The sequence below is a fragment of the Mirounga leonina genome, unplaced genomic scaffold (assembly GCF_011800145.1).
Source record: "Mirounga leonina isolate KUSES-001 unplaced genomic scaffold, KU_Mleo_1.0 Mir_114, whole genome shotgun sequence".
Lineage (NCBI taxonomy): Eukaryota > Metazoa > Chordata > Mammalia > Carnivora > Phocidae > Mirounga > Mirounga leonina.
Window position 1 is genome coordinate 52371431 of NW_023270265.1, and position 12245 is coordinate 52383675.

General features: G+C 39.2%; 1 protein-coding gene across 1 annotated transcript in view; it reads right to left on the bottom strand.

Annotated features, from left to right (window-relative positions):
* Nucleotides 1-12079, bottom strand: part of TCERG1L (transcription elongation regulator 1 like) — a 173630-nt gene extending 161551 nt beyond the window's left edge. Inside the window, exons 1-3 of the mRNA XM_035020981.1 lie at nucleotides 11741-12079; nucleotides 9582-9728; nucleotides 8652-8832 (exon numbers count right to left, since the gene is read on the bottom strand). Coding sequence (XP_034876872.1) covers nucleotides 8652-8832; nucleotides 9582-9728; nucleotides 11741-12079 — 667 coding nt within the window. The remainder of the gene's footprint in view (nucleotides 1-8651; nucleotides 8833-9581; nucleotides 9729-11740) is intronic.
* Nucleotides 12080-12245: the final 166 nt, after the last annotated feature.

Here is a 12245-nt window from a genome sequence, read left to right on the forward strand (position 1 = left end):
TTTTGTGGAGAATTTCTTGTTTTTTAATATAGGCATTTTTAATGCTATGCATTTCTGTCCAAACACTGCTTTAGCTATGTTTCATAAGAAGTTTTGAAATTGACTTTCATTTACCTTCAATTCTAAATATTTTTAAATTTCCTGTCACTTCCTCTTTCAGCTATACATTACTTGGCATGTTCTCATTTAATTTCCAGATATTTGAAAATTCTCTAGAATTGTTTTCTGTTAGTGATTCCTAAATTAATTATATTGTGGCAAGAGAACAAATTATATATATTTGATTATTTAGTTAAAATTTGTTGACTTGTTTTCTGGCTAAGAATATGATTTATTTTCATGAATCTTCCATATGCACACAAGAAATACATATGCTATTGTTAGGTAGAGTGTTCTATAAATGTCGATTTAATCAAGTTGGTGGATAGTATTGTGTAATTTCTCTCAATTTTTACTGATATTTTGCCTTCTTGCTCTGTGAAATCCTGAGAGATGAGTGCCAGCATCTCGAAGTGCTATTGTGTCTATTTCTTTGTTCAATTCAACCCATCCTTGTTTCATGCATATTGAAGTTCTCTCCCTAGATGCAGACACATTTAGAATTGTTATGCCCTCCTGGTATGCTTTTAAGTATGTTTTGGTAGTTATGTAATGTCCCTTTTCATCCCTGGTAATAGTTCATTCTCTGAATTCCAATCTACCTAATATGAATACTCCAGCCTTCTTCTAATTTATATTTGCATGTTGTATATGTTCTATGTTCTTACTTTTATCTACTCTATTTCTGTATTTTTTAAATGAGTTCCTTGTGGACATGATGTACTTGAGGATGAACATCTGCCTTTAATTTGGAAGCTTACACCTTTGTACTTAAATCTATCATCTTTTAGTTATTATTTTTTAAAATATTTGTTCCATCTGTACTTTGATCCTTTTCTTCCTTTTCCTGCCTGCTTTTGGGTTATTTGTTATGTTTCTAATTTTATCTCCACTATTGTTTTAGTAGTTACAACTTTTTAAATAAATTCTGAGTGTTCACTCTATGCTTTATAGTATGTATTTATTTTATTAGAGTTTGCCTTCAAATACTATTATAACACTTATTGTATGGTGTAATAGCCTTGCAGTTCTGTATTTCCAGTTCCTCCCTTCCATCGTTTGTGGCTGTTGACATATATTTTGATTTTACCTATGTGATACACATATATTATTTCATGCTGCTTATTCTTTATACAGTTAGTTATCTTTTGGAGCAATTTAAAAAAGGGAAAAATATTTTTTACCTTACTGTATTTTATCTCTAGAACTCTGTATTTCTTTTTGCACAGGTTAGCTTCTCCCTGCTATTACATTACTTCTGCTTGATAAGCTTCTTTATAATTTCTTGAACTATAGGCTTACTGACAATGAATTCTCTTCAGCTTTAGTTTGTTTGGAAAAAAATATTTATTTCACCTTACTTTTGAGAGCTGTTTTTGTTTGGTATAAAGGTCTTGACTGAGAGATTTTTATTTCAGTCTTTTAAAAATGTCATTTTATGCCTTATGGCTTATATAGGTTCTGACAGTAAAACTCCTACAATTTTAAGATTTGTTTCTATCTATGTAATGTGTTTTTTTTTAATTGCCTTCAAGATTTACTTTTAATCTTTGAATCCGAAATTTGAATATGATTTGTCTAGTTTTCAGTCTTGGAGTTTGCTGAGTTTGCTGAGTTTGCTGAGTTTGGAGCCATGTTTTGATAAGTCTGATAATTTTTTTCATCACCTTTGGTCATTATTTCTTCAAATATTTTTTTCTGCCATGTTTTCTCTCTTTCTCCTCAGACTTCAGTTATATGGATATTAAACCATTCGTTATGTCATAGTTCTGGGAAAGTATGCTCTATTTTTTTCACCTGTTTTCTCTTTGTGTTACAATTTCAGCAATTTCTAATGACCTATCTTTAAGTTCACTCATTCCTTCCTTAGATGTATCACATCTACTCATGAATCCATCAAAGTAATTCTTCATTTCTCATACCATGCTTCTTTCCTAGTATTTCAGATTGGTTCTTTATTATATTTTCCATATCTGTGATGAAATTCTCTATCTATTCATGCAGTTTGCCCTCCTTTTCCATTAACTCAGGAAGATATTAATCATAGTAATTCAAAGTCCCTATCTAGTAGTGCCAACATCTGTGTCATCTGAGGATCTGGCTCTGTTGCTTATTTTATCTCTTGATAATGGCTTATCATCTCTTGCTTTGTTTGTGTGTCTTGTAACTTTTTAGTTGAATGCCACACATCATGAGTAGAACAATAGAGAGTGCAGTGAATAGGATTTACTCCTATAAATGGGCACCCCTTTTCTTCTGTGAAGCTGCTAATGAATGAGGTGTGTCAGTATATTTGGGTGTTGACCTGGATTTGGATTTTGTTGCTGCAGTAGCCTTCAATGCCCCATAGGCTTCAAAATCCTTTAACAATGCCTTTTGCTTAGGCTAAGTTCTGGGGTATCTGACAGACTTTCTTAATATTTGTGCTCTCCTCCCTCAATTTTCAGCCATCCTCATATTCCTGCACCACAGAAAAGGGTCACTCTCCATGTCTTGCCCCACAGCACTGGCAAATGGCTATTGCTCTTATTCACCTTCTTAGTGGGCAGCAGCCTTGGTCCAGTCTCAGGCCCAGATAACCTTCTAATCTGGGCTTCAAGTAGGAGAGTTTCCTAATGTTTCTGCTTCTTTTAACAAAGTTGAGGGATTTTGAAAGAGTTTGTGCTCATGTTTCTCACTTCTCTTCTCCCCAGTTATATCAGTACATTTTGAGGTTATCTATTCAGATTATAATTACTATTGTAATTCTTCTCCATCAAGAATATTGCTTAGAATTTTTCACTCATTCCTGTAACCAAATTAACAAATATTTGATATGACTGATGGATTACTGATAATTACAGATATTTTGAAACCTGACTTATCCCATTCATAGTTTTTGCTTTAGATGAATTTCTCAATTGGTGGAGGAAGTTAAATAGAGACTATAAATTTTTATTATACAAACTTTTCCCAAATTTCTCATATTCTATAAAAGGATTCTGAAGTGTCATGATTTTCTAAAGTGTTAGTGCTGTCATGATTTGGAAATTAGAGGAAACATAAGATCGAGTCTGCTTTTTAAAATCTAACTGGTGATTGCTTGAGAAAAGAGGACCAGCACGTTCCAGATAACCATATAAAAGTAAACAGAATCAAAACATAAATGGCACAGCGAAAGAATAAAAACAGATGAAAACAAAGGAATTACAGAGAACACACTGATGGTCACCAGAGGGGAGGTGGGTGGGGGGATGGTTTAACAGGTGATGGGGATGAAGGGGTGTACTTGTCCTTGTGAGCACCAGGTGATGTATGGAAGCGTTGAATCATTATATTGTACACCTGAAACTAATATTATACTGTATGTTGACTAACTAAAATTAAAATAAAAACTAAAAAAAATAATAAAAACAAAGGAATTACAAAATACCATTAAAAACAGGATATAGCAGAAGAAATATAAAAATAGGAAAACAGATATAAATATGCTTAACTACATCTTTAAAAGGCAAAGGCAGAGACTGTGCCTTGAAATAGTTAACCGGAGCTTAAAACAAAAAACAAGGCAAAACTTTCAGGACAGGTAACATGGGGGTGTGGCAGAGCTGCAGAGGTAGAAGAGAAGTAGCATTCGCTGTAGACAAAGTAGAATTCGAGGCAAAAACTTTGGTGTGACAAAGTTGATCCGTTGCTTATTTGAGAACATCTTTCCCTTGCTTATGCATGTGTAGGACTTCCCTATTGGAATACATTTCTTCAATCACAGACTTTTGTCCTCATAATTCTCTAAAGCTTCCCCACCAACTATGACATCTGGTGCTGATGAATGATGTGAAGCTACGTCCACTCCTGTGTCAAGCAGTGCCTCTCGCTCTCATACAATTTATCAGGTCATAGTGAGCAAGATACACGGCATGGCCACATTGAACACTCCCGCGGCTCTCGGTCTTCCACGGAGGTCAGATACAAATAGATGCATTGTTTGCTATTTCACATATCACCACCTCTCATTATTCTCATCTCTTGTTGTCCCAGATACACATGCTTGAGACTTTTCCTGTGCTGTCTTCTGTCATTACATCCAGAATCAGCTCTTCTCTTTAATGATTTTAATTGCCAGTGTTCAAAACTTCCCTTGCATTCTCGTCTCATGTCTCTCTTTCTGCATGACTTTACACCTTAGCCAGCTCCCTTTTGATCTTATCTTTTGCTGCTTTTCTATAACACTCCTTTTTTTTCCTACTAAGGTGAACCAAGTTGATTTATCCAACATATTTACAAGTTCCTGTGCAAGAACCTCTTCCTAGGTTTGTTTCTCTTCCACGTCTTTTGAGTAAATGAATCTTTTATGAAGCAGAATATGTTCAGGCTCCCCACCTCATCTTTCATTGGCTCTCTCTCTCTCTCTCTCGCTGGTCATCTTTGAATGAGGTGGCTTGTTTTTTTTCCCAACAAGATGTTGGTAGAATCAGGTTTTTGATCTTAAGCTGAAGGGCGATGGTATACAGACAACTTTTAGATCTCCATGTTCCACCAAACTATTATTTCATGCATCTTTACTGGACAGAGGCTGAATTAATTATCTTCCCCTCCCATTGCTGGATACCTGAATCTAAGTAATTTTATTGCTGAGCAGCTTGAGGAACTCTGCAGTTCTCATTTTTATAAGTATGGTCCAGAGACTCCTTAGGAAGTATCATTTCCACATTGGCCCTGCCTTCTCTTCTGCTTGCTATTATCCTAAGATGCGGTGCAACCCCTCTCCTCCCTGGGAAGTTGGGCTCCCAGTGCTACATGGGAGAAAGGGGATGTCGGTGGAGGAGATACAGTGAAGACACCACCCTAAGTGTGGATGAGCTCCTCAAGAGGAGAGAGTGTCTGTGCGGGGGGCACACTGCCTCTGCTCCCCAGCAGTCTTGCCTTGAATCAGTTTCCGAGGTCTGGGGATGAGTGAATCCTGGCTTATTTCTCAATTCAACCCATTCATACTGTAATTAGGGATAATTCCTTAAAAAGCCGCTAAATTATTCATTAGAGACTTAAGTTTCTAGTACAGCTGTAACTTTGCATATTTCTAAATGCTTGGATTTACTTTTCAATGAGAAAACACTCTGTCTTCTCTGCTCCACTTTGCTGAAGGAACCAGGGATCCTGAGCCAAGGAAGGATGGAAAATTCCACAACACTCTGCAAAGAGCCAGGGGCTTACGCACCACACGGTTCCAGTGGGATAATGGGGTTCATCTTGCAGAGCCTGGGTCACTTGCTGCCCCATCCCTGCCCCTCCCCATCTACTTCTGCAGTGTAGCCACACTCAACCACTTGTGATGACCGGACACAACATTTCTCATGTGTTTGTGTCTTGGGACATTCTACTCCCTTGGTTTGGAATTCCATTCCCCTCTTCCTGCCCTGGTAAAGTTCTGCTAAGTCTTGGAGATGTGTTTCAGGTGGCATCCCCCCCCCGGGGGGGGAGGCTTTCCTGATGATCCCCTCCCAAGAATCTCCTCAAAGGTCTGCAGAGAGCATACAAGATCCATGTTGCGTGATTTTATCTGCTGACTTGGCTGTTCCCCACTGGAGCATGACCTCCTTCCCAGCACCTTGCATGGCTGGCAGGGTGGTGGTCCAGTGAATGAAGGCAAGAATATGATATTAACAATTAGCTTCCATGAATAAAGGCAGCCAATGAGCTTTTTTCAGATCTACCTATGATGGCAGATCATCACTATTACTGCAACATAAGTGCATCTAGTATAAAGTGAAATGAAGTTAAGTCCTTTATAATATTTACTAAACTTTGGATGACTTAACCAAATTCACAGCTGTTCTAATATTACATGAGACCCTGTTGCTATGCAGTCAGTTAACCAATAATATATTGGGTTGTGTGATATTAACATGAGGCTCAGAGGTCACCCGCCCTGGCATCTCTACCTGTTTCAACCTCTAATTCAGTTGAACAAACAACATGCTTATTCAAACAAAGCTGCTATCTAGTGTCATGTCATTGGAACTCAAGGTGTATATTGACATCGCACTGCATACAAAACATTACTTCAAAAATGATTATTACACAAAATTACTATCTACCCAAAAAAGGAAGATGAGCTTCACCACTAGACCTATTTAAAATGAGGGGGTTTGACTCATTCTTCTGGTTCATTTGGAGTTCTAATGGTATTCCTTTGATCAACTGGAAACAGATCGATAAAACATATCTATGATATGAGGCCATTTACCTATGAATATAACAATATATAACAAGATTGATCAACTTAAAATATCAACTATATAACATATTTATACATGATACATTAATATAAGATACGCAATATGTTTTATATGTAAAATGTATAGCTATATAATAAAAATTAAATATAATATCTAAATTTATTGATTTATAATAGGATATAAAATTTAATAGAAATTTTTGAGAGAGAGAGAGAAAGCATGTATGGGTGAGTAGGTTGTGGGGGTGGGAGAGGGGCAGAGGGAAAGGGAGAATCTTACGCAGTTTCCACACCCAGCGGGGAGCCTGACACAGGGCTTGATCTTATGACGCTGAGATCATGAGCTGAAATCAAGAGCATGCTCAAGCAACTGCACCGCCCAAGCACCCCTTAATAATTACTTTTAACAGTATTCTGAAAATTGACATGTAAAATGTTTCAATGCATTTTTATTTTCTTGTTAACTATGGTGAACCTGCAATGATGTATCTGCTCTTTTAGCTGACCTGGAGCTGACCTCACCTCCTGTAATTACCACTTTAGGCCACTAGGCTCCAAAGATAGAACAAAATCCCCTCCCTGCTTTTCTGTTAAGCAGTTAGTAACATATAAACAACCCCCTAAATATGTTCTTTAGATACAGGATATTTAATGCATGCTTTCCAGAATAATAATTCCTAAAAATTCTGAAATTTATCAAAAAATCAAAAATTTTTAGAGTTTGGAAACTCCCATCTCAAACATGCATTTAACTGTTTACCTCTGGGGCAGACACATTTTTCCCCAAAAGATAAGTAAGAGTGTAAGTGTTATATTCTTATGGGTTATAAGTTCAAAAAAAAAAAAAAACAGGGAAAAATAAAAGCAGAGATTTTACAGATGGTAGACCAGGTCAGAATGATTATTCTATCATCAACCATGTTAGTAAGAAATATTGTTTTATTTTGTCCTTTAAAATAGAGTAGTCAAAAGTCAAAGGTAAAATGAGTATCAATATGCTTTGAATAAAGTGTGAGCTGTTTGCCGCACAATAAACAATATCCATATGAGAGAAAAGGTATAAGTTGCCATAAGCTTCTTCAACTGGATATTTAGCACATTCACAGTATGGGTTTTCTAAGAAGAGGAGTGGGTATACTGAGAAATGTCTCTATGATACTCAAGGATGGTATACAAAGTCATGGAATCCTTACATAACATGTGCAATCTGATCATCTTTTATGGTCATTAAATTAAATGGGAAACAGGATCACCTTAGTGTAAAGTGTTTATAAATGTATGTATGATATGCATTCAGATTTTAATAACTCAGTAATGCACAATTACAAGGACAGAAGGCAAGTTTCAGTCAAGAATCATTAAAGCCTGTGAAAAATACAAATAGTTGAGTTGTTCTTCCTGATTTATTACTAAACAAGATCTATAGCAAATTGGAATACGTAAGGTAGGCAAAGAGAGAAGAAAATAAATATATCTCCTAAAACCAGCACTGCATTATCCACAGGAACATGTCCTTATTACTAAATTTTAGAAACACACATTGATAAAAGCTTGGTAGGTAGGAAATTACAGGAAGATAATGTAATTCTGAAGTCATAAAATATTCCATAATGGAAGGCGTTGCAAGATAATCTTGGCATGGACAATGCTTGCTTTTATAATATGATCTATGTTAAGGTGATTTTAAAAATCAATTTAAAAATTCATAAGATGATTTTATTCTCCTGTTGCTATACAGGTTTATTATACAATCTTTCATCCAGAGATTATTTCATGGGAGTCTGTTCCAGGACAAATGTTCTTTTAGGCCACTAGGCTCCAAAGATAGAACAAAATCCATCTTCCAAACAGGATATTTTTATAGGCCCTTCCCAATATCACCCCAGCATGTGGGCAAAATTCACAAACATCTCACAAGTGCCCCTGTCCTGCAGACCAGGGAGCTTTGCTACGTGCCCCTCACCCTAAACAAGTAACATGTGGGCAATTAGTGCCCCTGTTAAGGGCTATCAGCAGAGATTTGGTCCAATTTTAAAAACTGAGCACTGAAAAATAGGATTCTATCAAAATCCCCTCAGCCATCGCTTCTCGGTCTTTTGGCTAAGATCAAGTGCAAAATCCCCTCAGCCATACTTTTCATCCTAAAAACAGATTCCACAGTCTAAAAACACAATGAATGAGCTACTCAACACTCAATTTCTTTATAAAAAGGAATCATGCTCATGAAAAAAATTATAACTTGAAATAATCATTTCATTAAAATGACAAGTACAGTTTTCATACCTAAAACTAACGTATAAAGCAAAAACAAAAAGTAGTATATATTTGGGGCACCAACCTGCTATTGGCTGAGGCGCTAACAGCACACTGGGAAGAGGCCTGGAGGCAGGAGCTGGTCTGGACAGAGACAGAGCGACTTGATTTGCCAACAGATGAGGCTTTTCATGCCCATGGAACAACACTGACTCCTCAGGATATATCCACATTGAGTCCAGAGCAAAGGAATTATTAAAAAATATCTGTCCAAAAATAAAGCAAGCATAACATTTAAGACAAGACACATGATAAAAGCTAAACACTGCTATAAAATAGTTCCATTTCTTACATTGATCAAATATTGGAGATTCTTTAAGTGGGGACTCTCTAGAAGTATCATTCTAAAACCTAAAGATCCATGGAGCTCTGACACCAATCACTTTCTAGATAAAGTCTCGTGGGCTGGTCTTCAACCATTGACTCGGTTAATTCAGCCTTGCAGCCAGTTTTGCAGATTGAAGAATCACCCCAGTGAGGTAAATAGTGTGTTGTAGAAAAGTCACCATATTACTTGCCTTTAGCTTTCAGGTAAACACAGTGTGGCCTTTAAATTTGAATCCAAAAGCTAAGAAAATCATCAGAAAGATGAACACTTAAAGCAATAACAGCAAGAAAAATCCACTCATAAAACTTATACTTAAATTATATAATGTTTAAGACTAGATTTTGATCAATGCTTACAGATCTAAAAACTGAAAAAAATTTTAAGCTGGATTCTGTTTCAGAGGTAGAAATTTTATATTGTTCCACAGAATCCAATTTTTTCAGTTAAAACAAAATGAACCCCCACCTCTGCTGGTGTTTCTGAACAGACTGATCTTATTCTGAAAAGGTTTCTCTCTAGACCTAGATATTGCAATTAGAAAACACACAATCTTTTCGTTGTTATGCAACTACCCAACAAATTAATAATTAAAGGTCCATTTATCTAATTAAATGACCTGCATTTTACCTTACAATTAGGTATCCTTTTGTCTATCCAACTTTTCCCAATAGGAGGTGGAAGAGCAGATGGGCAGACGTGTGGGAAAATGGGTACCAACTCCACAGCGGAAGAGGGAGACAGTCCTATGGATGGAGAATGGCCACCGCACAGCCACTGAAGCCCAAGAAAAGATAAGGGAGGGCACATTAGCCTAAACAGATCAACTACTTTATACCACAAGATGCTGGGATAGCTGCTTTAAGAAAAGAATTTAAAAATGTATGTATTCGATTAGGAGAGAAATTCCTCCTTTCAACAGTGAAGAAAAACCATAAATATTCACAAATTTTAAAAATGTATAAAAGTTTTCATATTTGAATCATCACAAAGCATCACCAACATTGCATTCTTCGATACTGAGAAAGAATTTCTAAGCACAAAGCCATGAGAATATGGTAAGAAATGGGTTTCTGCCCTGAGATAATGAGAAACCACAATGGAAAGATGAAATGCTGGGTATTCCTTTTATAATTCTGGAATTCTTTTCACAAGCAAGCAGGGAGTTATATTTTATGATAATCCTTTCAATGCAACATTTTGTATTAATTACACTTATCATTTAAAAACCAACACAACTAATATTTTCAAAATAAAATTAGCTCAGGGGTTAGGATTCAAAGTTTCCCAAGGTTCACAAATGCAAATACATTCCAAGGCAAAGAAAATGTAAGTGAGCTTATCACACAACTGAAGATCCCAATGCACAGAATAAAATAGCAAACACTGAAAGGGGGCAGACAGTTTAGGAAACAGTCTCCCTAATTCAAATAACTGAGTCTTTAGGAGACAGTCTCCCTAATTCATCAGTGGAGAACTAATAAGATCATTGTTCAATAGTGTGGAACACTTTGATATCTATTTGTTTTAAAATCATAGAAGCATCTTTGATTTTCCTGTTAATATGAAAATATTCTTCTGGTTCTAAATATTGTTATTTAACAGAAAATATGTAGCACAAAAATATTTAAGAGATAAGGTTTTTTGGATTTTTCTTTTTAAATTTACACACACACATACACACACACACAAATGCAGTGTTCTCTACGGAAAAAAATTGTAGTTCCTTGACATTATATACCTCTAGTGGTAGGACTCTGATATAACAACCCTTTCAAAACATCAAAAAAGCTACCAACATTTATTCAATAAAACCCATATGGACTGCATCACACATCAAAATGTGATATTTAGTACCGCATATGTGATGTATCATTAAGTCTAAAGACCAATTTAGGAGGAGTTTAATAACATCTTTTAGAAAAGCTCACAAGATAATATTGGAATTAAATTAATTAAATGATGTATTCTAACACACCGCTCATTTGAATATGCTAATGAGGACAATCTTTGGAATAAAATACATGTTATTCCCTGATTTAAATACATCTGCATAGTTAGATAGCAAACAATGGATCTTGCCAAAACCAGCCTGCCCTGCTCTGTTGCACCATTAATCAAAGGTACAGTCACTTTTTCTTTTTAATTCCACGTTTTAAACCCCAAACTCTTCCAGCGTGCAATATGGCATTAGCTAATTTGGTGGACTCAGGCTGACCTAGGGTGGGAGGGGAAATCACCGGCAATATTTCTCAATAATAAAGGCAGGATTTCCTTGCCGGCTTCCATTGGTTTGAATTCTCCTAAGCATTGTCCTGAGTCTATTCTCAAAAAAAAAAGCCCAGATCAGAATCAGAAATAGCTATTGATTCCCAGCTTGCTTTTCAAGTCTGGCAGAGACTGTAAAAGTATTAACTTCTCTGCGAGAAGTCAGCCACGGCAAGCTGGGCTCCGGCGGCCGCTCCTTCAGCACCGCGCTCTGGACAGCGACCCCGGCCCCGGCCCGGCGAAAGTTGTGGCCCGCGCGGTCCCAACTCTGCGGCGCCCGGCCGAGGGACCGCGAAGACGTGCCGCGAAAACTGCCGACAGGCAGAACGCGACGTCGAAGCACGAACTTTGGGCCCGATGCATGGCTGCCGGGCTGCGCCCTGAAGGCATGGGGAGCCTTCCGCGGGGCCGGGGGGCGCGAGCCGCAGGGCCAGGGCCGCCCCGGGGCCAGCTGAGGGCCGCGCCCAGGGCGCGGGGGGCGCAGCCGGCGACCCCCGATGCGGGGGCCGGGGACACGTTACCTGCCCGTGGAGCAAGGGGTAGTGGTGCACGGCGGCGTGGTCTGGCGCAGAGGGCAGTGGCAGCAGCGGAAGCAGGGGCTCGCCGGGGGCTGGCCAGCCAGGCAGCCCCGGGAGCAGCGGGCCGGCGGGGGGCTGCGCCGAGGCGAGCAGCACGGGCGGGGCCGCGACCCCGGCGCCCGGCCGGAGCAGCCCGGCCGAGCCAGGAGCCATCCAAACCCAGGGCGGCGGCGGCGGCGGCGGCGGCGGGTCCGCATTCATCGGCCAGAGGAGAGGATGCCGCCGCCGGGGCTGCTGCTGCAGCTGCCGCCGCCGCCGCTGGAGCCTGGCGCCCGCCAGCATCCTGCATCCCCGCGCGGGCGGCGGCGGCGGGGGCGGCGGGGGCGGCGGGCGCCCGAGGTGCGGGCCGGCGGCGGCGCGGGCTCCGGAGCCAACTCACTTGGTTCCGCGGCGCGGCCGCTCGCTCCGCCCCTGCCCCGCGCGGGGAGCCCCTCCTCCCGCCCGCCGC